The 26,544-nt window shown below is 41.0% G+C and overlaps 1 protein-coding gene across 10 annotated transcripts in view; it reads left to right on the top strand.

Annotated features, from left to right (window-relative positions):
* Positions 1–2,101: 2,101 nt before the first annotated feature.
* Positions 2,102–26,544, top strand: part of LOC105489277 (ATPase phospholipid transporting 9B (putative)) — a 289,967-nt gene continuing 265,524 nt past the window's right edge. For 5 of the 10 annotated variants that reach the window (XM_071085805.1, XM_071085804.1, XM_071085803.1 and 2 more), the window contains exons 1-2: positions 2,103–2,258; positions 25,423–25,596. In XM_071085805.1, coding sequence (XP_070941906.1) covers positions 2,140–2,258; positions 25,423–25,596 — 293 coding nt within the window. In that variant the 5' untranslated portion in view covers positions 2,103–2,139. Of the gene's footprint in view, positions 2,259–2,443; positions 2,638–24,824; positions 25,201–25,422; positions 25,597–26,544 lie in introns of those variants that run through there. The other 5 variants (XM_071085806.1, XM_071085809.1, XM_071085808.1 and 2 more) reach the window with 5 other exon arrangements.

The raw sequence follows: 26,544 nt of genomic DNA, 5'->3' as shown, positions 1-26,544 counted from the left end.
TCAGGTGTTGAGTGAGGGTGAGGAGATGGTCTCACTGTCAGTTGTTAAGTGAGGGTGTAGATGATGATGTCACTGTCAGTTGCTGAGTGAGGCTGAGGAGATGGTGGTGTCACTGTCAGTTGTTGAGTGAGGGTAAGGAGATGCTATTCACTGTCAGGTGTTGAGTGAGGGGGAGGAGATGGTGTCACCGTCAGTTGCTGAGGGTGAGGAGATGCTGTTGTCACTGTCAGGTGTTGAGTGAGGGGGAGGAGATGGTGTTACAGTGCCAGTGCTGTGAGAATGAGATGGTGTTATCAACATCAGTTGTTGAATGTAGGTGAGAGATGGTGTGAACAGTGTCAGTGGCTGAGGGTGAGGTAGAGAAATAATGCGTGAAGTCCCTTGTCAATTGGGAGGCCACTGGTGTCTTTTGAAAGTAGTTAGTGTCTGTGGAGTGGCGTGTATTCAAGCTACATGAAAAGCAGCTGAGAAGCAAACTGGCAATCAGAAAGTGGCAGCAACAAATTAAGAATATTCATATTCACAGGCGGGGCGCGGTGGCTCAAGCCTGTAATCCCATCACTTTGGGAGGCCAAGGCGGGTGGATCATGAGGCCAGGAGATGGAGACCATCCTGACTAACACGGTGAAACCCCGTCTCTACTAAAAATACAAAAGCTAGCCAGGCGTGGCGCCTGTAGTCCAAGCTACTCGGGAGGCTGAGGCAGGAGAATGGCGTCAACCCGGAGCTTGCAGTGAGCTGAGATCGCGCCACTGCACTCCAGCCTGGGCGACAGCGAGACTGTCCCCCCCAAAAAATTAATATTCATAATGACCTTTTTTTTTTTTTGAGACGGAGTCTGGCTCTGTCGCCCAGGCTGGAGTGCAGAAAAAGTAATACACGCAGATGGGGGAGGATCACCTGAACCTTGAGAGGTGGAAGCTGTAGTGAGCCGTGATCAAAACATTGCACTCCTGCCTGGGTGACGGAGACCCCATCTCCAAAAAACAGAAAAGCATTTATAAGTTCACGTTGAACAGTGTTTCAAACACACAGACAAAATGTGTATGTCATGATAATGGAATATCAGAAAAACATTGGTTAAAAAAACACAAAGTGAATAAACCAGAAATAGGCGAGGTGAGCGGTGTTCAGCTTGCGGGCTTCCAGGGGCAGTGGGTGATGGAGGTGGAAGGGGGCTGTCCTCGGGACAGGAAATGAAACAAACCCAACCAAAGGTGTATATTCGTTCATTCAATATCGTTTTTCTTTCTTGTGTAGATTGAGGGTGTAAACCTCGTTTCTGACAGTCGCCTACAGGACTTTTCAGCAGGCCGCGGGCCTAGAGGTTGCGGATGTGGACCCAAGCTAAAGACCAAGAGCCAGAGGAAAGGAGGAAAGCGGCAGTGACGAAGCAGGACAAGAACATCTCGGAAATTCAGCCCAGCGCGGTGGGCGCGCCTGGGGTCGCGCCGCTTTAGGGACCAGGGCCACGGAGCACGACCCTGCCTGTGAACGCACAGACACCAGCGGTTCCAAGGGCACGGGCATGAAGCGGGCACCGAAGGCAGGCTGGAGAAGCGCGGGGCGGCAGCAAAAAGCGTACTACTCCCAGCAGCGCAGGCTCGGGACCGCTCAGGAGGCCGCGCGCGCCCACGCATGTGCCCGGCAGAACTTCCAGGAGACGGCTGCGAGGTCCTTCGCCCCGCGGACCAGAGCGCGCCCGGCCGAACCTTGATCCATGTGCTGGGCCTCCCGCGCTACCAGAAGACCAGCCCGCGGCGTACGCAAGCCCCGCCCCGCCGATTGGTGACGTCATCGGGCCCTCACGCGGCGGGGGCGGGGCCTCAGAACGCGGCGACACCGCCCCAGTCTTCGCCGCTCGTGACGTCATCGTCCGGACTCCACTGACTCCCGCGCCGCCTTTTTGCCACTGGCGCACGTCATCGTGCGCCGACGCCCAAAGGAGGGCGGGCCTAGCGAGCCACGCCTTCGCGTCGCGTCGCCGCCGCTCTTGACGTCATCGGACCTCGCCGCTTGGCGGAGGCGGGGAAGGTCCGCGGGCGGTGCCTCAGCCGGGGTTGGCGCTGAGGGGAGAGGGCGGGGAAAAGGTGGCGAATTGAGGGGAAAGCGGGGGGGGCGGGAAAGGGCGGCCGGAACATGGCGGACCAAATCCCGCTCTACCCGGTGCGTAGCGCCGCGGCGGCCGCAGCCAACCGCAAACGCGCGGTCTACTACAGCGCCGCGGGGCCCGGGCCGGGAGCCGACCGGCACAGCAGGTAACCGAGGCGGGACCGGCGCGCGTCCGCCGCAGACGCGCCCCGGGGGCTCCAGTCCACCGCAGGAACCCGGAGCCGGGCGGGTCTGGGGTCCTACCGGCGCGCCCCATCTGTGCGCCGGGAGTCGGGAGTCTTGGGCGTTCTGGGCGCGCCGCAGCTGTGGCGTCCGCTGTGGTGAGGGCCGCGGGCAACTGCCGGAGCGAGCGTCTGCATCCCGGGACGCCCGAGCCGAGCGCAGGAGCCAGAACGGGAGCGGAGAACCGCGGTCGGGTGTTGAGGGGTGGCTGCTCTCCTAAAGTAAACGGGGATCAAAAGTCCTAATTTATGGGATAATTCAGAGTCTCCGAAACTTGTTTGTGTAGCCGTATGAATTGTGAAGGTGACAGATGCAATTTTAATTATATTGTTAAAAACACACTCCTTATTGAAATGACTTCTGTTCGACATTTCGGTATCTTTGCTAGGCACACTTTTTACTTAAACACATATATACAAAGTGCTTTTTGTCGACATGTAGTTTTGCCTTTAGGAAAGGGAAATGGAGTATTGAGAACGGTTGACTTGTTTAGTGGGGCCACAGGTTAGCGGGAGAATTAGTGTACAGACCTTTCATACCCGAGATTGGATTTAACTCATATTTAACTTATTTCTCCTTCAAAGAAAAGAAGAAAATTTTAAAAAATAAGTATTGCTTCTCACAGTTTTTGAAGTTTTATTCCAGAGGAATTGTAGAAAACATAATTTCACTCAATATGTAGTTGCTTCAGAACTTGAGTTTTTGAACAATTTTTGGTTTCGGCCATTTGAGAGACTGTAACATACAGCTCAGAGTACGTATCGGAATGTTATAACGCTGATTTGTGTGTTGATTTTCCCACTAGCTGTTTGCTCTTGGGTAACTTAAACTCAAAGCCATGGTTTCTTCATCTGTAAAGTGCTGGATAATATTTTTTCTTACGGGATTATTGGAGATTACAGTAGAACCTGTGTAAGGTGCCCTTTTTTCAGTGCTTGGTTGAAAGTGGGTTCTCTGGAACTACCATTTCTCCTTTCCTCCTTGGTGTTACCTATAGCAGTAACTGTATTAGTAAATCTGTTTAATTTTAGGAGTTCATTATTTGGAAATGTGCCACCTGTTTCAAAATAGGTTTCCGTCACAGATTGAATCCATTTTTGCCTCATGTACTTTGAAGCACTGTCATGTGGTGCACACACATTCAAGAATTTTGTCTTCTCGGTGGATTGTTCCTTTCATGGTTAATGTTCCTCTGTCTCTGGTAATTTTCTTTGCTCTAAAATCTTCTTTGTTAGATATTGATGTCGCCATTTATGCTTTTTTTGGATTAATGTTTGCATGGTATTAGCTTTCAACTTACCTATGTTGAATTTGAAGTGAGTTTCTTGTTGGATCTTATGATCCTATTTTTTATTGACTATGCCATTCTCTTTTGATTGGCATATTTACACCATTTACAGTTACAATAATTATTGATATGTTAGAATATAAGTGTGCTATGTATTATCTGTGTTCTGTTTCTTCTGATTCTCATTACTGTTTCTTTTTTTTGTTTTTGCCACTTTTTGGGTTACTTGGACACTTTTGGTATCCGTATAGTGTGTTTGAGATTAGGTGTTTGTATAGTTTTCACAGTGCTTGATCTGGGTATTACAGTATACATATGTGACTTATCACCATGGTGTATTGCTGTATTTCACCACTTCCAGTCAAGTGTGGAAACCCTTCTTTCAGTTAGGTCCTCACTTTAAATATCATGTCCTGGGTATCAGATGGTGTTACAGGTGGTTGACACAGTTTTTGTGTCAGTCATCAAATATGGTTTGTAAAACTCATGATGATAAGGATAGTGTATTGCACATACCACGTGCCCATATTTCCCCTTTTTCTATTGTTCTTCCTTTTTTTTTTTTTTGACAGAATCTTGCTCTTTTGTCCTGGCTAGAGTTAGTGATGCGATCATAGCTCATTACAGCCTTGACCTGTTGGGCCCAGGCAATCCACCCATGTGGCTGGGACTACAGGCACATACCACCATGCCTGGCTAATTAAAAAAAAATTTTTTTTAAGAGACAGGATCTTGCTATATTGCCCAGCTGGTTTCAAGTGATCCTCCTGTGTCGTCCTCCCAGAGTGTTACGATTAAGGCGTGAGCCATGGCTGCTAGCCTGCCATTCTTTTCTTAGCACTTGAAAAATCTTGTGCCTCTTCCTTCTTGCGTCCGTAGTTTCTGATTAGGATGCTGCTGTCACTCAGATTGATGTTCCCTTGTAGATAATGTGTCATTTCTCTCTGGCTGCTTTCAAGTTTTTACTTTGTCTAGTTTTCAGAAGTTTAATTATGATGTGTCTTGTCATGGATTTTATGTTTGGTTTTTTGTTTGTTTGTTTGCTTTTGGTCTTCGACTAAATTTAGGAAGTTTTTAGCCATTATTTCTTCAACTACTCTTTGTTGTTGTTGAAATAATGGAGAGTTGCTCCCACTCTCTTCTCTCCATTTGGATTTCCAGTGTTAAGAAAGTTGGATCTTATGTTGGTGTTTCATAATTCCCTTAGGCTTTTTCCCTGTTTCTTTTCTCTGTGTTGTTCAGATTGTGTACGTTCTATTAATCTGTTCTCAAGTTCCCTAATTCTTTACTCTGTTATCTCCACTCCATTCTGTGAATGTTTTGGCTCTTGGTTTGACAGATGGTTTTCGATTGTCTCTTGGGTATTTTGTATATTAGGAGAATTTGGGTTCTATTTATATCTTTTATTTTAGCGTGCAGCCACCCTGTTTAGATTCAGCACATAGGTCCTGGACTACATTTGTGGCCTGTGGTTCTAAATGACATTTTAATTCTCAGAGCCTTTGTGCTGTGATCTTTGGTCTGCTTGGTTTATGTGGTATCACTGGGGCTCTTGGTGCTGCGTGAGAGCGAAAGGTGGATTTTCCTAGGCCTGGTTTCTCTTGTTAAAAGATGAAAGTGTCAGACCCGTGGGGATGAAGAGGCTTCTGTGGCTGGGCCCTGGCTGTGGCTGTATCCCATCCGTATGGACCCAGTGACTGCCCTGGTGTCTCTGGGTCGGAGAAGAGGAGTCTTAGCACCGCTGTGGCAAAAGGGTTCCTCTTGCTGGTGACACCTTGATGCTCTGATGTCTTGGAGCAAGATCTTAGGTTATGGATAAAAAGGTTTTTCTGGACTGGGCTCCTTATGTGGTGGGGTTGCACCTGTTGGTGCTGCCTGGCTCTCCCTAATGAGAGAGAGGAGTCTCAGGCATGAGAGGCACAGAGCCTTCTTGGGCCAGCAGCTTGTAGTGACAAGTTCCCCTTATTGCTTCTGCCCAAATGCCCCAGTATCCTTTGATGGGAGAGGGGAGTCTCAGGCCCCAATATCCCTTGGTGGGAGAGGGGAGTCTCAGTAAGTCACTGCTGCCTTCTTACCTTCTTTCAGAACTCTCCTTTGATTGGCTTTTGCTTAATTACCAGGGTTTATAGTTGGACTTAGTGGGGAGAAGCAGAGAAATGGGTCTATGGCATTTTGTCTGGACCAGAAGTTGTGCTTCTACATTATTTTCTGAAGTTGGGTTTTATTTTATCGTGGTAACATACACATAGTTTAAAAAGTTAAGTGGTGCTTTTACAAGGCATACAGTAAGATATTGTGACTCTGCCTGTATGTTGGTAAGTATTCTTTGGCTCTTGAAAAGAACATTTATTTTGCTATTGTTAGGTGGAGTGTTCTGAAATGTTATTTATTTCCTTTTAGTTAATGGTCCTGTTGAGTTCGTCTTTCCTTGTAGCTTTGTTTATTCTCTTTTGTTCTTTTTTCTTTTTTTTGACATGGTCTCAGTCTGTTACCCAGGCTAGAGTGCAGTGGCATGATCATGGCTCAATTCAGCCTCGACCTTTTGGGCTCAAGCCATCCTCCTGCTTCAGCCTCCAGAGTAGCTGGGATTATAGGCACACGCCAACATGCCCAACTGATTAAAAAAATTTTTTTTTGTAGAGATGAGGTTACACTGGACTTGAACTCCTGGGCTCAGTGATCGCCTTCTATTGGCCTTCCAAAGTGCTGGGATTACAAGCATGAGCCAGTGCACCCTGCCTCTTTTTAGCGTTTTATCAATTTTTGTTTCACATATTTTGTAGGGTCTATTGTTTGGTGCATACACGTTTGAGATTCCTGTGTGTTCTTGATGGATTGACACTTTTATCATTATGTAGTTCGCCTGTGTGTCTCTGGTAATTTTTCTGCTCTGAAATCTACTTTATCTGGCACTAATATAGCCACCTCTGCTTTCCTTCAATTAATGTTTGCATGGTATATAATTTTCCATCCTTTCACTCTCAGGTAACATATTTGAAGTGAGTTTCTGGTAATTGTCATATGGTTGGTTGTTTTTTTACCCACTGCCATTGTCTGTCTTTTGATTGATGTATTTAGAGGGTTTATGTTCAGCGTAATGTTTGATAATGCCATTTTATTTTTTGCTTTCTGTTTTTGTTTCTCTGTTTTCTTTTTCCTGCCTTATGGGTTATGCTTCAACATTTTTTAGAATTCTAGTTTATCTATAGTGTTCTTCAGTGTATTTCTTTGTATAGATATTACTTAGTGGTAGCTCTAGGAATTACATTATGTATACATAACTCATTGCAGTGTACTGTTGGTATTTTAACAGTTGTTGGGTGAGGTGTAAGAGCTTCGCCTCTTTAAATCCCTTTATCCTCCCGTTGGTAATACTCATGTAAAAGTATATGTAGATTTTACATACATAAAGGTATATAAATATTTCCTTTATATACAATTAGAACTCTATATCAGACAGTGTTATAATTTTTGCTTTATCTCTCTAAGAATCTAGAATATTCAAGAGGCAAAGGAAAGCCTATGGTATTGACCTACCCTTTTTGCCCTTTCTGTTTTCTTATTTCCTGATAGTTCACAATTTCTCATTTTTGTTCTGTTTCAGTAATTCTCTATTCTTTTAGGGTAAGTCTACTGGAAGCAAATTCTGTTCGTTTTCCTTCATCTGAAGATGCTTGTATTTCTCCTTCATTCCTGAAGGATAATTTCATCAGATACAGAATTTGGAGTTGACAGTTCTTTTCTTTTAGCACTTGAAAAATGTTATTATGCCACTTCTTTCTGGTCTCTGTGCTTTCTGATGAGAAATCTGATATCATTTGAGTTGTTTTTCCTTTTGAGATAGGTGTCACTTTTCTCTTACTACTTTCAACATTTTTTTTAGTCTTTAGTTTTTAGTCGTTTGACTATTCTGGGTCTTGGTATGAATTTCTTCAGGATTACCCTGTTTGGGGTTTGCTTAGCATCCTGATTCTTTAAGTTTGTATCTTTTGTCAGATCTGAGAAGTTTGCAGCCGTTCTTGTCAGATCTTTTGTCAGATCTGAGAAGTTTGCAGTGCTTTTTGTGCTCTACTCTCCATCTCTTCTTTTACCCTGGTGTGACACCTTGTGAAATCTTTTCTTGTTGTACCGTAGGGTCCTGAGTTTCTGCTCATTTTTTCTAAGTCCATTTCCTGTTCATCTTGGGCAGTTTCTATTGTTTTGTCTTAAAGTTCACTGATTTTTTTCCCCCTTTTTAAAATTTTACTGTTGAGCCCATCCATTAAGATTTTTAGTTTCAGAATTTCCAGTTGTTTCTTCTTCATACTAGCAGTGTCACTTCTGAGACTTTATATTTTTTTCATTTGTTTCAAGTCTCTTCATAATTGTCCATTGAGACATTTTTATGATGTGTGTTTAAAAATCCTTGTTAGATAATTTCAGTGTCTGTGTTGTTTTGATGTTGACATCTGTTGATTCTCTTTTCTCATTTGAGTTGAAATTTTTCTGGTTTTGGGGATAATGAGTGATTTTCCAGTATAGCCTAGACATTTTGTTATGAGATTTGGGATCTTATTTAAATTTTCTGGTTATCGGGCCTGGTGGTAGTGGTAGTGGAATGTGGGGGTTACTGCCAGAAGGGGGTGAAGAGCCAGGTTCCCTTCACAGCCCATTTTGACATCCGGAAAGGGAAGGTGCCATGTGACTACTGGCTCCCCAGTGGTCTCTGCTAGCACCACCTTGGCTGGGAAGGGGAGGAGTGCCTGGTTACTGCATGCCTGTGGCCTCCACTGACATTGCATGGGTGGTGTTACCTTTTAGAAGGTGGTTAGATTTTCCACTTTTCACTAGGCCTCCTCTGACACTGATCGAGATGGGTAGGAGTGCTTTATTACTGCCAGTTGGGGGTATTAAATAAAATGTACCAGAGGCCATTATTTCAGACTAAGCTCCTGCACCAGGCCAAGCAGACTAGAACAAACTAGAATGGAGTCACTTGTGCTAGGTGCCACAATCAAACTAAATTAAAAACAGGCCAGTTTCCCCCAAAACAAGAGATTCACAGCAACCAGTCATAAGGGGGCCAAACTGAGCCAGCATAAGAGAGTCCTCTCTACCCTGTAAGGAAAGTAACTTTGAAATGCCCAATCTGTATTTTGTTCCTTGAATCTGCTTTCTGCAGCCTTTTCTGGCTGCAGAGTTTACTTCTGCTGCTCAGCTGATCTGAGTATCTTTCTATTTCATAGATGAAATACTGCCTGATTTGCTAATAAAAGCCAGTTCGATCTTTAAACTAATTTTTTGAAACTTTAACAGGGATGAGCGTCCGGCACCCTTGTGCATATACCCTACAATGACTGCCAGGCTTGGATGGATGTCTCCACTCCCCACTTGGTCTGCCCTGACACCATCTGGGCAGTGGGGAGAGTATCTTCCTACAGCTGGGCAGTGTGGGAGTCCAGGCTTCGCTTACTCTTTGCTGTTCAGTGTGGGTGAGGCTGTGCTTTTTCTGTCATCTTTGGATGGGATATTCCTATCAAATTTTTTTTGTTCCGCTAGGCTGCCCTTTTCCTAGTCCTTTGGCTAGAAAGACCAGACTTTTCTTGGGGATTTTTTTGGTCTGTGTCTATTACTTTTCTGGTTGCCAACTCTCTAGTACACAACATGGGCATGAGACCAAAAGGGAATACTGGAAACTCACTGATGTCTTGTTCTCTGAGTCCAAGGACCTTACTGGTCTGCCCTCTTCTCCCCACCTTTTGATGTTTAATGTCCAGGGTTTTTATCTGTGTTTAGTGGGAAGAATAAGGAGTAGCACATATACTCCATCTTGGTCTAGAACTGGAAGGAAGGAGCAGTTTACATTTTTCCTTTTTTCTTCTTTTTATTTACTCTTTTTTATTTTAAAATTGCTTCATTTACTCATTTTTAACAGCTTTTTTGATATAGTTTATATACATACAAGTTACCCTACTTAAAGTGTATAGTTCAGTGTTTTTTTTTTTTATGTTTTAAGTTCTGGGATACATGTGCAGAATGTGCAGGTTTGTTACATAGGTATACACATGTCATGGTGGTTTGCTGCACCTGTCAACCCATCATCTACATTAGGTATTTCTCCTAATGCTATCCCTCACCTAGCCCCTAACCACCTGTCAGGCCCTGGTGTGTGTTGTTCCCCTCCCTGTGTCCATGTGTTCCCATTGTTCAGCTCCCATTTATGAGTGAGAACATGCGGTGTTTGGTTTTCTGTTCCTGTGTTAGTTTGCTGAGAGTAATAGTTTCCAGCTTCATCCCTGTCCCCGCAAAGGACATGAACTCATCCTTTTTTTGTGGCTGCATAGTATTCCATGGTGTGTTTGTGCCACGTTTTCTTTATCCAGTGTATCATTGATGGGCATTTGGGTTGGTTCCAAGTCTTTGCTATTGTGAATAGTGCTGCAATAAACATACATGTGCATGTGTCTTTATAGTAGAATGGTTTATAATCCTTTGGGTATATACCCAGTAATGGGATGGCTGGGTCAAATGGTATTTCTAGTTCTAGAGCCTTGAAAAATTGCCACACTGTCTTCTACAATGGTTGAACTAATTTAGACTCCCACCAACAGTATAAAAGCATTCCCATTTCTCCACATTCTCTCTAGCATCTGTTGTTTCCTGACTTTTTAGCGATTGCCATTCTAACTGGCATGAGATGGTATCTCCTTGTGGTTTTGATTTGCATGTCTTTGATGAGCTTTTTTCATATATTTGTTGGCCGCATAAATGTCTTCATTTGAAAAGTGTCTGTTCATATCCTTTGTCCGCTTTTTGATGGGATTGGTTTGTTTTTTTTAAATTGTAAATTTAAGTTCCTCATAGATTCTGGATATTAGCCCTTTGTCAGATGGATAGATGACAAAAATTTTCTCCCATTCTGTAGGTTGCCTATTCACTCTGATGATCGTTTCTTTGCAGAAGCTCTTTGGTTTGATTAGATCCCATTTGGCAATTTTGGCTTTTGTTGCCATTGCTTTTGGTGTTTTAATCATGAAGTCTGTGCCCATGGCTATGTCCTGAATGGTATTGCCTAGGTTTTCTTCTAGGGTTTTTATAGTTTTAGGTCTTACATTTAAGTCTTTAATCCACCTTGAGTTAATTTTCGTATAAGGTATAAGGAAGGGGTCCAGTTTGTTTTCTGCATATGGCTAGCCAGTTTTCCCAACACCATTTGTTAAATAGGGAATCCTTTCCCCATTGCTTGTTTTTGTCAGGTTTGTCAAAGATCAGATGGTTGTAGATGTGTGGCATTATTTCTGAGGCCTCTGTTCTGTTCCATTGGTCTATATATCTGTTTTGGTACCAGTGTCATGCTGTTTTGGTTACTGTAGCCTTGTAGTATAGTTTGAAGTCAGGTAGCATGATGCCTCTAGCTTTGTTCTTTTCGCTTAGGATTGTCTTGGCTATGTGGGCTCTTTTTTGGTTCCATATGAAATTTAAAGTAGTTTTTTTCTAATTCTGTGAAGAAAGTCAGTGGTAGCTTGATGGGGATAGCATTGAATCTACAAATTACTTTGGGCAGTATGGCCATTTTCACAATATTGATTCTTCCTATCCATGAGCATGGAATGTTTTCCATTTGTTTGTGACCTCTCTTATTTCCTTGAGCAGTGGTTTGTAGTTCTCCTTGAAGAAGTCCTTCACATCCCATATAAGTTGTATTCCTAGTTATTTTATTCTCTTTGTAGCAGTTGTGAATGGGAATTCACTCATGATTTGGCTCTCTCTTTGTCTATTATTGGTGTATAGGAATGCCTGTGATTTTTGCACATTGGTTTTGTATCCTGAGATTTTGCTGAAGTTGCTTATCAGCTTAAGCAGTTTTTGGGTTTTCTAAGTATACAATCATATCATCTGCAAACAGAGGCAGTTTGACTTCCTCTTTCCCTATTTGAATACCCTTTATTTATTTCTCTTGCCTGATTGCCCTGGCCAGGACTTCCAATACTATGTTGAATAGGAGTGGTGAGAGAGGGCATCCTTGTCTTGTGCCGGTTTTCAGAGGGAATGCTTCCAGCTTTTGCCCATTCAGTATGATATTGGCTGTGGGTTTGTCATAAATAGCTCTTATTATTTTGAGATACATTCCATCAATACCTACTTTATTGAGAGTTTTTAGCATGAAGGGGTGTTGAATTTTATCGAAGGCCTTTTCTGCATCTATTGAGATAATCATGTGGTTTTTGTCATTGGTTCTGTTTATGTGATGGATTACGTTTATTGATTTGTGGATGTTGAACCAGCCTTGCATCCCAGTGATGAAGCTGACTTGGTCGTGGTGGATAAGCTTTTTGATGTGCTGCTGGATTTGGTTTGCCAGTATTTTATTGAGGATTTTCACATCGATGTTTATCAGGGATATTGGCCTGAAATTTTCTTTTTTTGTTGTGTCTCTGCCAGGTTTTGGTATCAGGATGATGATGGACTCATAAAATGAGTTAGGGAGGAGTCCTTCTTTTTCTGTTGTTTGGAATAGTTTCAGAAGGAATGGTACCAGCTCCTCTTTGTACTTCTGATAGAATTCGACTGTGAATCTGTCTGGTCGTGGGCTTTTTTTGGTTAGTAGGCCATTACTGCCTCAATTTCAGAACTTGTTATCGGTCTGTTCAGGGATTTGACTTCTTCCTGGTTTAGTCTTGGGAGGGTGTATGTGTCCAGGAATTTATCCATTTCTTCTAGATTTTCTAGTTTATTTGCGTAGAGGTGTTTATAGTATTCCCTCATTGCAGTTTGTATTTCTGTGGGGTCAGTGGTGATATCCCCTTTATCATTTTTTATTGTGTCTGATTCTTCTCTCTTTATTTCTTATTATTCTGGCTAGTGGTCTGTTTTGTTAATCTTTTAAAAAAAAAACCGGCTCCTGGATATTCATTATATCCAGCCAAACTAAAGTGAAGGAGATACAGACACGAAAAACCCTTCAAAGAAAAGGGTTTGAAGGGTTTTTTGTGTCTGTCTCCTTCAGTTTAGTTGGGCCGGATATACAATTCTGGGTTGAAAATTCTTTTATTTAAGAATGTTGAATATTGGACCTCATTCTCTTCTGGCTTGTAGGATTTCTGCAGAGAGATCTGCTGTTAGTCTGATGGGCTTCCCTTTGTGGGTAACCCGACCTTTCTTTCTGGCTGCCCTTAACATTTTTTCCTTCATTTCAGCCTTGGTGAATCTGACGATTATGTGTCTTGGGGTTGCTCTTCTCAAGGAGTATCTTTGTGGTGGTCTCTGTATTTCCTGAATTTGAATTTTGGCCTGTCTTGCTAGGTTGGGGAAGTTCTCCTGGATAATATCCTGAAGAGTGTTTTCCAACTTGGTTCCATTCTCCCCATTACTTTCAGGTATACCAGTCAAACATAGGTCTGGTCTTTTCACATAGTCCCATGTTTCTTGGAGGCTTTGTTCATTCTTTTCATTCATTTTTCTCTAATCTTGTCTTCACACTTTATTTCATTAAATTGATCATCAATCTCTGATATCCTTTCTTCCACTTGATTTGGCTATTGATACTTGCGTATGCTTCATGAAGTTCTCGTGCTGTGTTTTTCAGCTCCGTCAGGTCATTTATGTTCTTCTCTATACTGGTTATTCTAGTTAGCAATTCCTCTAACCTTTTTTCAAGGTTCCTAGCTTCCTTGCATTGGGTTAGAACATGCTCCTTTAGCTCGGAGGAGTTTGTTATTACCCACCGTCTGAAGCCTGCTTTCGTCAGTTGGTCAAACTCATTCTCCGTCCAGTTTCGTCCCCTTGCTGGTGAGGAGTTGTGATGCTTTGGAGGAGAAGAGGCATTCTGGTTTTAGGAATTACCAGCATTTTGTGCTGGTTTTTCCTCATCTTCATGGATTTATCTACCTTTGGTCTTTGATGCTGGTGTCCTTCGGATTGAGTGTTTGTGTAGATGTTGATGCTTTTTGTTGATGTTGATGCAATTTCTTTGTTTGTTAGTTTTACTTCTAACAGTCAGGCTCCTCTGCTGCAGGTCTGCTGGAGTTTGCTGGAGATCCATTCCAGATCCTGTTTACCTGGGTTTCACCAGCGGAGGTTGCAGAACAGCAAAGATTGCTGCCTGTTCCTTCCCTTGGAAGCCTTGTCCCAGAGGGGCACCTGCCAGATGCCACCTGGAGCTCTTCTGTATGAGGTGTCTGTTGACCCCTGCTAGGAGGTGTCTCCCAGTCAGGATACACGGCCGTCAGGGACCCACTTGAGGAGGCAGTCTGTCCCTTAGCAGAGCTCAAGCGCTGTGCTGGGAGATACGCTGCTCTCTTCAGAGTTGGCAGACAGGAACATTTAAGTCTGCTGAGGCTGTGCTCACAGCCTGCCCTTCCCCTTAGTGCTCTGTCCCAGGAAGATGGGAGTTTTATTTATAAGCCCCTGACTGGGGCAGCTGCCTTTCTTTCAGAGATTGTCTGCCCAGAGAGGAAGAATCTAGAGAGGCAGTCTGGCTGCAGTGGCTTTGCTGAGCTCTGGTGACGGCTTTGTTTACATCACCTACTCAAGCCTCAGTAATGGCAGGCGCCCCTTGCCCCACCAAGCTCGGGCATCCCAGGTTGACTTCAGACTGCTGTGCTAGCAGTGAGCATTTCAAGCCAGTGAATCTTAGCTTGCTGGGCTCCGTGGGGGTGGGATCCACTGAGGTAGACCCCTTGGCTCCCTGGCTTCAGCCTTTCCAGGAGAGTGAACGGTTCTGTCTTGTTGGGATTCCAGGTGCCGTGGGGTATGAAAAAAGACTCCTGCAGCTAGCTCAGTGTCTGCCCAAATGGCTGCCCAGCTTTGTGCTTGAAACGCAGGGCCCTGGTGATGTAGGCACCCAAAGGAATCTCCTGGTCTGAGGGTTACAAAGACCGTGGGAAGAGCGTAGTATTTGGACCAAAATGCACCGTTTCTCGCAGCACAGTCCTTCAGGGCTTCCCTTGGCTAGGGGTGGGAGTTTGCCTGACCCCTCGCGCTTCCCGGGTGAAGCAACACCCCTCTTTGCTTCAGCTTGCCCTCCGTGGGCTGCACCCACTGTCTCCCCAGTCCCAGTGAGATGAGCTGGGTACCTGAGTTGGAAATGCAGAAATCACTCGCCTTCTGCCTTGATCTCACTGGGAGCTGCAGACCAGAGCTATTCCTATTCAAGCATTTTTGTTTTTTTTGAGAGGGAGTCTTGCTCTGTTGCTAGGCTGGAGTGCAGTGGCGCGATCTTGGCTCACTGCAACCTTTGCCTCCTAGGTTCAAGCGATTCCCCTACCTTAGCCTCCTGAGTAAGCTGGGACTACAGGCTCGTGCCACCATGCCTGGCTAGTTTTTTTTTTTGTTTTAGTAGAGGCAGGGTTTCACCATGTTGGCCAGGATGATCTCGATCTCTGGACTTCATGATCCACCCACCTCGGCCTCCCAAAGTGCTGGGATTACAGGCATGAGCACTGCACCCAGCCCAGTGTTTTTTAGAATATTCATAGATAAACGTAACCATCACCAAAGTCAACGTTTGAACATGTTCATCATGTCCAAAAAAAACCTTGTACCCTGGAGCTACCACCCTCATCCTGTCATTTTCCATTCCGCTGATCCCCCAGCCTCCTGTCTGTAGAGTGTTTTCATTGTGGTAAAATATAGGTAACTTAAAATTTACCATTTTAACTATTTGTAACAAGTCACTAATTTCACAATGGTACACATTTCCCAAAATAGAAATATTAGAACATAACAATTTTGCTATAAACTTTATTCACTTCCCAATTTAAATTTTGGGAAGTGTGTGCTATAGAATAGAATAAAAGTAAAAAAAAATGTAAGTTAGTGTATTGTCTTAATTTACCAGAAGCAGAATTTTACATTATGTAGCCTAGATATCCACATTGGCAGTTGAAAACGAAATAGTTATTAGAAAAACAGCTTTCATATGAGCTTTACTTCGCTTTGTAAGCTTTGAAAGTTTCCTTCCTTGACCATATGAAAATGACATTTTGCTCTTATGTATAAAGAACTGTAGTTATTGTATTTTAGAAGTTCTCAGGTTTTCCTTGAAGTGGAATTATTTTTATTATAATCATACTACTTTAGAACACAGTATATTTAAAAGATAATGTTGGTTAGTTGTTAAAACGTATAAAAAATTTCATGATTGGGCTTATATTTTATAAAAATTTCCAAGGGAAGAATTAGATGTGATTTGAGTATGATGTTAGTCCGTTTTTGCATTGCTATAAAGAAATATAATACTTGAGGCCGGGTAATTTACAAAAAAAAAAAAAAAATTTAATTGGCTCATGCTTCAGTAAGCTTTTCAGGAAGCATGGTGCTGGCATCTGCTTCTGGGGAGGCCTCAGGAAGTATACAATCATGGTGGAAGGTATTGGGAAGCCAGCATGTCACATGACAAAAGGGAGCAAGAGAGAATGGGAGGTCCCAGACTCTTATAAACGACCAGATCTCACGTGAACTGAGTGAGAACTCACTTATCAATCACCATGGGGATTCATGAGGGGACCACCCCTACCCCATGATTCAGTATCTCCCACTAGGCCCCACCTCTGACATTGGGGATCACATTTCAACATGAAATTTGCAGGGGACACACATCCAAACCATATCATATGGTTAAGGAAGATTAAAACATTCAATAGCACATTGCCTTTATTATCATCAAGGATGAGGATGTTACTGTTTTCATATGTCATTAAGTAAACAATATGATGTGTATCACACATAGTAACTCATAGTTCACTGGGAATGCAATTACTTGTTAAGTCTGTTTTCTACAAAGTCATGTGAGACATTGATTTCTCCTTCGCATTGTTAACATCTGGGTGAAAATAAGGTATTTGTTAAATTGGTGTTTCCCATTTTTGTGTTTTAAGTGATGGTGGTGTCATTCAAATTATCTTTGCAGTTAAATGAAGAATGAATGACATTAAGCATTGTTTTGTTTATCCACGTCAGTTATTAGTTTTTCTTTGCTTTTGCCAGCAGTGTGACTGTTGGCCCTGCCCAGAGGCATTTGCAATCTTCTAATAGTTAAGTTTTAGCATTGAAAGATACTAGTGTTAAGAACAGATGTCTATTGTCTGATTATTGGTAAAATATTAGTGTTTCTTGATAGAAGCAACACAATTTTTTTAAATGTTAGATTTCTCATTCTGAGAGTCTATACACAATTTTCTATGAATCATAAAACTTTGATAATTATGATAGTCTAATATTTTACTAGTTGTAAAAATGAAACTTCTTTTGCTGTGATGGTTCACAATTGAAATGCCTTTTTTTTTTTTTTTTTTTTTTTTTAAAGACATAGTACTAATTCTTAAGACAGTATTTATCTGGTTGTCCAGTCCCAGGATTCGTTGAAATCAGAGACATTTTCTTGGCGGTTCTATAAGAGTTTCCTTTAAAAGGCATATGTAGGCCGGGTGCGGTGGCTAACACCTGTAATCTCAGCACTTTGGGAGTCCGAGGTGGGCAGATCACCTGAGGTCAGGAGTTTGAGACCAGCCTGGCCAAGGTGGTGAAACCCTGTCTCTACTAAAAATGTAAAAATTAGCTGGATGTGATGGCGAGCACCTGTAATCCCAGCTACTTGGGAAGCCAAGGCAGAAGAATCTCTTGAACCTAGGAGTCTGAGGTTACAGTGTGCTGAGATTGTACCTCTGCACTCCAGCCTGGGAGACAGAGCAAGGCTCTATTTCCAAAAAAAAAAAAAAAAAAAAAGTATAAAATAAAATAATTTCAAGTTTAAAAAATTATTTACACTTGCCAGAATAGAAATGTTTTACTTATTTATTTATTTATTTTTTACTCCTAATAGTATTAGCATGAAGACAGAGTTGATAATAGGGAACATCACAATTTTAGGTAACTGAAGTATGTATCCTGAGCTAATTGGCTATATAGCTTCAAATTTCTGGGTTTGTATTTACATAACATTGGATATTGTACCATTAACTCTAATTCAGAAGTTTTTCTCAATTTATGTATAGCAGTATTATTTCTTATTTCAAGAAATTGGTGTTCAGTTTTCTTGTAGAACATTTTAGAAATCATTAGCTCCAAGGTTACTGTATATATAATTCCCATGGGGGAAATGACATCTCAGCTTAGGGGACTATTTCCATGTTCCTTTTGCTGCGTTTTGCTACTAAAGTCAAGGCGTATTTTTCAGGCAGCCATCCCTTTAATTTTATTCATTTATCTGCTGGCTTATTTATTTTAACATCTTACCCTGTGTCTTAGTCTATTTTGTGGTGCTGTAACAGAATATCTGAGACTAGATAATTTATAAAGAACAGAAATTTATTTCTCACACTTCTCGAGGCTGGAAGTCCAAGATCAAGGTATTGACATCTGGTGAGACCTTCTTGCTGTGTCCTCACATGGGAGAGGATGGGAGGGCAAGAGAGGAAGAACGTGGTTTCCTCACATGGCAGAAGAGCAGGATAGAGCGAACCCATGCAATATGCCCTCTTTATGATGGCATTAATGCGTCATGAGGGTGGAAATATTGTGGCCTAAATGCTTCCCATTAGGCACTATCTCCTAAGACTGTTGCTTTGAGGATTAAGCTTCCAACACATGAATTTGGAGGGGACAAAAACATTTCAACCATAGCACCATTTGTCTCCTTTGCTGCTATAGAAGGGAGAGTCCCAATTTCTCATTAGTTTATGCAGCTTGCTGCTTACTAATGACTTATCAATGACGGTTCAACCTTGTAGTTGTATTTGATGAAGGAAATATGCACATTTCTTTATAACACTTAGTTTTTTGCTTTGTTTTTCTACTTTACTAACATGCAGGCAAAGGGGGAGTGTTTATTTTTAAAGAAGCTTTGAGCATTAGACATGTTTTAAATATATTTCTTTAATATCGATTGGCTTCTAAGAAGTGTTTCTCATCGAAATGGAAACAATAAGGCTATTAGATATTTAAGATAAAATGTAAGTTTTAAAGCTAGTTATTGTGTTGATTTACTTTTACTTAGATACATGTAAATTATGTGCCTTCCAGTACTTGCGAGTTGAGAGTTCCTAATTTTTTTTTTTTGAAACCTTTGGCTGCAGTTCAGATAGCTGTCCTTGTTTCTTACCATGGCAGTGCTCTTGGGTTTGGTATCATCCATTCTGTCGTCTTTGTTCATAATTGTTTTTACTCATTTTAAAAGTATGTTCCCAGAATTATACTTAATTGCTGGAAACGTTGATTTTTCTTGAGTGACAAACCAATTAAGTGTGTATGACACCAGGCAACAAAGACACTTAAGATTCTGCACTTTTCCTGTCTCTGAAAAAATCCATTATTCATCATCTTACTGTTTTTAAATACTGTGGTAAAATTTTCAATACAATAGGAAAATTGTCTTGGAAATGGAATAAATTGCTTGCCAGTTCAAAGGCTCCATTTCTGGAGTTGAGGTTACAAAACATGATGTTGCTTGTGTTCCTTATCTTTCAGAACTCCTTGTGCTGAGTTTCCTGCATTAAACTTGATAAGATTGTGACTTTTACTAAAATAAGACATAACTGTTGAAATAATGAAAAAGACCAAAAGTCTCATTTTGTGTATTATATTACAGTATATTTATGTGGTGTTTTGAATTTTATTCGCATTTTGTATAAATATTCATTTTCTAGTTGACTGTTTTAAAAGAAGCAATCTCATACAGAGAAGAAAAAAATGACATTTTAAGGGAAAAATATTAATGTTTTAGGTCTGTTACTTCACAGATTGTGTAATTTTTTTTGCCTAAATTATAATGAAACTTGTATGTTGTAAGGATGTTCTGTGATGCTGTCAATAGTGGTTGGAGTTGTGTATAAAGATTATCTGGAGACACTACAGCAAGTAGCATTTGGATTGGTAGAGTAGGGTGTTTAAAAGAGGGGTGAAAAGAAGTGACTACCATTTCTCCTAACACATTTACTTTCAACAAAGTTCTTCTCCGTGATTATTTTTAGTGACAATATTCTATTCCGTCGTATATTTCACCAATTATTTATTCATGGATACTGTGCTTTTTGCTGTGTTTCCTTGGGTCTTTTTCAACATCACGGTACAGTGATGGTTACCTTTGTAGAGAAATACTGAACACATTTTAAATTTCCATGGGATAATGAGAAACCCTGGTTAGAGTTTATTTACATTACAGAAATAAAAAGCTTTCAATGCATCTTCAAAAATTGTTCTCCACTTTTACCAGCGATTAAGAGTACCTGTTTATCCAAGACTTTTGGCCATATTGAATGTTAAGAATTCTTTTTTACATTTGATAAGCAAGACATGGTCTCTTCTTGTTTGAATTTGCATATTTAAAAGTCCTCTGTGAAGGCATAAGAATGATGCAATGGACTTTGGGGAAAGGTTGGGAAGGGGGTGAGGGCTAAAAGACTACAAATTGAGTTCTTTTTCACAGTGTTTACTGTTGGCATATAGAAATGCTACTGATTTTTGTATGTTGATTTTGTATCCTGCAACTACTGAATTGATCAGTTCTAATAGTTTTCTTGTGGAGTCTTTAGGTTTTTGCAAATATAAGTTCGTATCATCAGCAAAGATAATTTGATTATTTCCTTTCCAATTTGGATTCCCCCATATATGTTTCTCTTGTCTGATAGCTCTAGCTAGGACTTCCAGTACTATGTCGAGTAACAGTGGTAACAGTGGGCTGAGAGTTTTGAAGTCTTCAGTTACTATTGTGGATTTGTCTATTTTTCCTTCTGCTTGTATCAGTTTTGCTTTATGTGTTTTGAAACTCTGGTGGTAGGTGCATACATATTTAGGACTTTTAGATCTTAGTGGTGATTTGATCCTTTTATTATTTCATTATGTTCCTCTTTATGCTAGGCAGTTCTTTTTTTTGATGTGTTTGTCTTATATTAATATAGCTACTTAGCTTTCTTTTGACTAGTGTTTCCATTATATACAGTCATGTGTTGTTGAAGGATGGGGATGTGATGTTCTGAGAAATGTTAAATACCATTAATACTTAAAATACTTCCCCTAGATACTGAGTTTTGTACTCCAGAAATATGTTTGGCAATTTCATTGTTGTGCAGCCATTCTAGAGTGTACTCACACAGACCAAGATGATAGAGCCTACTGCACATCTAGCCTGTAATGGTAGAGCCTGTTGCTCCTAGGCTACAAACCTGTGCAGCATGTTACTGTCCTGAATACGGCAGGCAGATGTGACACAATCGTGTATCTGTGTATCTAAGCATACTGAACATAGTAAAATGCAGTATAAAACATAAACAATCATACACCTGTACAGGACACTTAGCATGCAAATTAATCTTTAGCTTACTTCAACTTTTTTACTTTATACTTTTTTTAATTTTTAAAAACTTATTGACTTTTTTGTAATAACACTTAGTTTAAAACATGAAGAGATTGTATTGTTGCACAAAAATATTTTCTTTTTTAATATTCTTGTTCTATATGCTTTTTTTAAAATTTATTTTTACTTAAACTTTTTTTTTTTAATGTTAAAAACTAAGACAAAAACACACATATTAGCCTAGGCCTACATAGGGTCAGGATCATCTAATCACTATCTTCCACCTCCACATTTTGTCACACTGGAAGGCAATAACACACGGAGCTGTCATCTCCTGTGATAACAATGTCTTCTGCTGGAATACCTCCTGAAGGACCTGCCTGAGGCTGTTTTACAGTTAGCTTTTAAAGAAAATAAATAGAAAAGGTATGATCTAAAATAATAATAGTATAGTATAGTAAATACATAAACCAATAGTATAGTCATTAGTTATGATTGTCAGGTATTAGATACTGTACTAGGTGTATATGCTAGACTTTTATATGAATGACTGGTAACCCAATAGATTTGGTTTACACCAGCATCACCACAAAGATGTGAGTAATGCATTGTACTATGAACGTTATTATTATGTCACTAGGTGTTAGGAATTTTTAGCTTCCTTAGTGGGACCACTGTTTTATATGCAATCCATTGTTGACTGGTATGTCATTATGCAGTGATTAACCTTATTTTTCCATTTTTTTTACTTTTAATCTTTTAATATTAAATACCATTATATTTAAAGTACTTCCTTTAGATAGTGATTTTTGTACTCCAGGGGATGTTTGGCAATGTCTGGAAACATCTTTGATTGCCACAACAAGGGGTGAGTGTGGGGCTGCTACTAGCATCTAGTACATAGAGGCTGGGGATACTGTGGAATAAATATGTGCATAGGACAGCTTCACCCCAATAGAGTTCTGTGGCCCAAAATATTAATGTGCCTCTGCTGGGAAATCCGACTCTAGGGCTTATGATAATATGGCTAACTTTTCACTTCTACTTAAGGTTAGTATTTTACCACCTCGTATAAACTATAGAGTCACCTACTCTTCCCTGTTAGGCTTCTTATATATATTTGCATCTGTTTATGTTAAAAACTTAACCTGACAATTTAATACGTTTTATTTTTAATAGTCATACATATTTTCAAGAACTTTCTGTTGCTCTTCCTTCATTCTAGAAGTTCCGTGTTTCCTTCTGGTATCATTTTCTCCATCGTGAGTCTTTCTTTAGCATTCTTTCAGGGCAGATCTGTTGACAGCAAATTTTCTTAGTTTTCTTTCATCTGAGAATATCTTTGTTTTTCCTTCGTTCCTGAAGGACATTGTTGCTGGATATAGATTTCTGGGTTCACAGTTCTTTTCTTTTAGCACTTCAAACATCAAGTTCCACTGTGCTTTGGCCTCCATTTTTCTCCATGAGAAATTTACAGGCATTTGAATTGATGTTCCTCTATATGTAATGAGTTGTGTTTCTCTGGCTGCTTTCAAGATTTTTTCCTTCATCTTTGCTTCTAGTAGTTTGATTATGATGTATCTTTATGTAGGTATCTTTGACTGCACGCTGTTTTTAGTTTGCTGTCTTTTTTATTTAGTAGATTTCTTTCAACAGATTTGGGAAGTGTTTATCCATTTTTTCTTCACATATTTTTCTGCCTCAGTTTTTCTGGTATTCTAATGACGTGCATACATGTTAGACCTTTTCATATATAAAGAAATATAGATAAATAGTGTGTATACGTGGGTGCGTGTGCACACACCGCCTCCCCCATCTGCTTAGAATTTCTGTCTACCCTAGGATACTTGTAGAGTATTAAAAAAAAAAAAAAGAACTTCTGTTTTTCTATTCACTTCAAGACTGTTCAGCTTTATCTCATGGAGCATGGATATAATGGCTGCTTTAAAACTCCAATATGTTTTTCATACTGCAAGTAGCGTTTGTTGGTTGTTCTTTTTCTTGACTATTGGCCATATTTCCCTATTACTTTGTATGTTGAGTAAGTTTGGCTTGTATCCTGGACATTTTGAATATTGTGTTGAGGAACTCTGGGTCTCATAATCCTTTGAAGAATGTTTTGTTTTAGCAGTGCATTGACCTGGGTAGGTTTCGACCCCTAGTTCTGTTTCACCACCAGTGGGTGGTGGTTGCCATGTCAGTTCAGTTGCAAAGCCTTCACTAGGCCATCAGCTGCCCACTAGTGCTTGTCAGGGCCTGTTGTGTAGGACCTGAGTAGTTCCCAGAGCCTGTCCTGTGCTTATTTGGGTTTGGGCACATTTTTGCAGCTTGGGGGTGAGCCTGGGACTTCTGTTGATTCATATACAGAATTAGGGCATCCCTTGTCCAGCTTTCTCCGCTCTCTGGTTTATCCCACGTCTGCAGTTTCCAGGGTTGTTTTTTCTCAGCTTTATACTTTCTAAAAGTCAGGGTTTTCTCTCAGAGTTTTAACCCTTCGTGTTGTTGTGAAAGTCTACCTGACTGGGGTAGTTCTCAGGGAGAAGTTGTGTGAGAAAAGAGAGAACTACCAGGGACGTCCACATCCTGTTTGGACTCCAGGAGCCCGTCTTCCTGTTTCCCTTGCTCTCATAGAGGTGACTACAGGGTAGCCCTGGGAGGGCTAGGAGAGACAAAACGGAAAACAGAAAAAACGTTCTGCTTTGCAAGAGCCCCCTTTGCTGGGGCTGTGGCTAGAAAGGGTGGGTTTCTTCTGGAGTCTGCACTCTGCATATTGTGTGCAGTGCAAATAGAGTCTTCACTTTGGCAGGAACTCTGCACTGGACTTCAGAGCCTATTTTAGGTGCCTGGAGCTAAGCTGCCCTTGTCTGGAAACTGTGCACGTCAGGCCCATCAGTTGGAGGTCTGAAAAGAGGAAGAATTACTAGGAATGAAATACGCCAGGTCGTGGTCAGAAATATGATTCCATTGTACATGACATGTATACTCGGCCACTGCATGCGCTTACCTTCACATCATCCGTTGCTTTTGGCCTCTGGGTACTTACAACGTGCTGTTTCTCTTTGAGTTTTCTAGGCAGTGAGGACTGCATGACTGGGTTCCTGAGACTCACTGTATTCTCTTGAAAAAAGAAAAGTCTTCCACAATAGTGACCTATCTCTAAATTGCACTTTACCAGAATGTACTAGAATTGCCTGCTTATGTGTTTGATTCCTATTTTTCGTTTCTGAAGAACTCTTAATTTCCACTTATTGCTCCTTTTCTTCCCCTCACCAACAAGCCTTCCAAGAGGTGCATCCTTCTTCCCATGTGGACTTCTGCCCCCGACATTGATGCCTTACTAACCAAGCTCTGTGCGCCCTCCTGTAGGTCCCCCAGTAACCAGTGCTGTGATCACAGACCTGTTGCTCTCAGGGTAGATTCTGTCTGGGTATAATTTTTATCCATGGTCTGCCATTGCTAGGGCCCCCAGTCCTGTTTTGCCCCTGAGCTGCCTGGCTGTGATCCAGACTGGACTCTGGACCTGGCTTTGTTGGTTTGGAATACTTACTTTTCTCCTTATGTGTCAATTAAGGATGGTACTATCTCTGTCCCTTATTTATGTTTTAGTGGTGGGTTTTGGTTAGTTTTAGCTGTCTTCTATGTGGAATTTAGAGAATGTGAAAAAAGATTTCAATGTAAGTGACTGCCTTTATCCCAGAGAGGAACCCACAAGTCTGCTCTCGTATTTTTCACATTGTGACAATGCCTCCACAAATACTTGATGCAGAATTCAGTAAGATAGCACTTGTTGAATCACCATTATCGTTTCTGACAAATTGTTCTCAAAAAGGTAAGTTTTTATTTTTTAAAGATAAATTATGTTTGTGATTGAGGAGGGATAAAAGGAACAGTTTTGATGATAGGCCGCCTGTTTCTTGGAATCAAGAAGATTGTTGAGCTTTAAAAGGTATGCTGGTTGTTGAGAGTTTTTCATTGAATAGCACGTTTTAGTGAAGAGAATAACAGAATAAATGGGACATAGCATCATTCCCCAAAGATTATCAAGTCTGTCAGCAAACCAAAGGATGATGTTGATACTTTTCAGATACAGATAGCTACATATTGTTGAAAGTCACTTCTAGAATGTTGGCTGATGATGTAAAGTTGTGTAACATAGAGTGTTTAGATGTTGCTTGGAGTGAACATTCTTTGCTATAGTCATGTTTCAGAAGAGTGGTGTTTTCTGACTGGATCAAGTGCAGTGAGGAGCTGTTGAGCAGCATCAGTTGTGCTGTCAGCTTGGCCATCCGCACCACAGATGCCTCCAGGAGTACGCTCACAGCACAGTTAACAGCTAGCACAGGCCTCGCTGGGCAGCTTTTTTACCTTAGCCAACATTCCTTTGCAAAAGAAAGCAGCCTCTGCAGTCTTATTTATAATGCGTTACCTCAGCTGAAGACAGCCTAATTTGAGGAAATACTGTCCCTATATGAAACACACTGTAAAGAAGCCTGCTTGGCCTGTCTCAGCAATCTGTTTTTACTCTAACTAGGTACCAGCTGGAGGATGAGTCTGCACATTTGGATGAAATGCCACTAATGATGTCTGAAGAAGGCTTTGAGAATGAGGAAAGTGATTACCATACCTTACCACGGGCCAGGATAATGCAAAGGAAAAGAGGACTGGAGTGGTTTGTCTGTGATGGCTGGAAGTTCCTCTGTACCAGGTTTGTTATCCGTTGCTACCTAATTTCCTTATACGCTAAGCTTACTTATGAGCTTAGCTTCTAATATACTTATTAGCTATATTAATATAAAAACTTAAGGAGATATTTCTTAAATGATATCATGCAGATTATTAGTACATTAATCAAAGCCAAACAGTATTAATATGAAAAGAAAGGAGAGCCAAATTAATTATCTTATGAGAAGTTTTAATGATTAAAACCTGGAGGCCGGGTGTGGTGGCTCATGCCTGTAATCCCAGCACTAAGGGAGGCTAAGTCGGGCGGATCACTTTGAGCTCAGGAGTTCGAGACCAGCCTGGACAACATGGCGAAACCCCATTTCTACTAAAAATACAAAAATTAGCCGGGTGAGATGGTGAGTGCCTGTAATCCCATCTACTAGGGAGGCTGAGGCAGGAGAATCACTTGAACCTGGGAGGTGGAGGTTACAGTGAGCTGAGATCGAGCCCCAGTACTCCATCCTGGGCAATGGAGTGAGACTCTGTCTCAAAAAAAAAAAAAAGCTGGAGAAAATTTGTGACTTTATAGCTAATGCATGATAGAATTAATCCTGGTTGCTCTATCAACATTTATAAATGGTATTTCTTTTTCTTCCCAAAAGTTAGGTATGGCCCTATATTCCTCCTGTGTATCTTTTACTCACATTCACCTGTGTTTTTCCCGTATTTTGCTACATTTATTATTCTTTTTACATCTTCTTATTTTTCTGAGTCATTTCAGACTAGGTTGATTACTTCATTCCTCTTCTTAATTCTTCAGTGTGTATTTTCTAAGAAATAGGTATTTCCTTATGTAACCTTAGTGCAGTTATCAAATTCAGGAAATTTAATATTGATACAATGCTTTGTATCTACTTTAAATTTATATTTCAATGTTGTCTATCATCCCAGTAATGTCCTTTGTAGCCTTATTTTCTCTAGTACTGGG

This window comes from Macaca nemestrina, chromosome 19, assembly GCF_043159975.1.
Source record: "Macaca nemestrina isolate mMacNem1 chromosome 19, mMacNem.hap1, whole genome shotgun sequence".
Lineage (NCBI taxonomy): Eukaryota > Metazoa > Chordata > Mammalia > Primates > Cercopithecidae > Macaca > Macaca nemestrina.
Note: the sequence above shows the minus strand (reverse complement) of the source record. Positions and strands in the feature narration are given on the sequence as shown.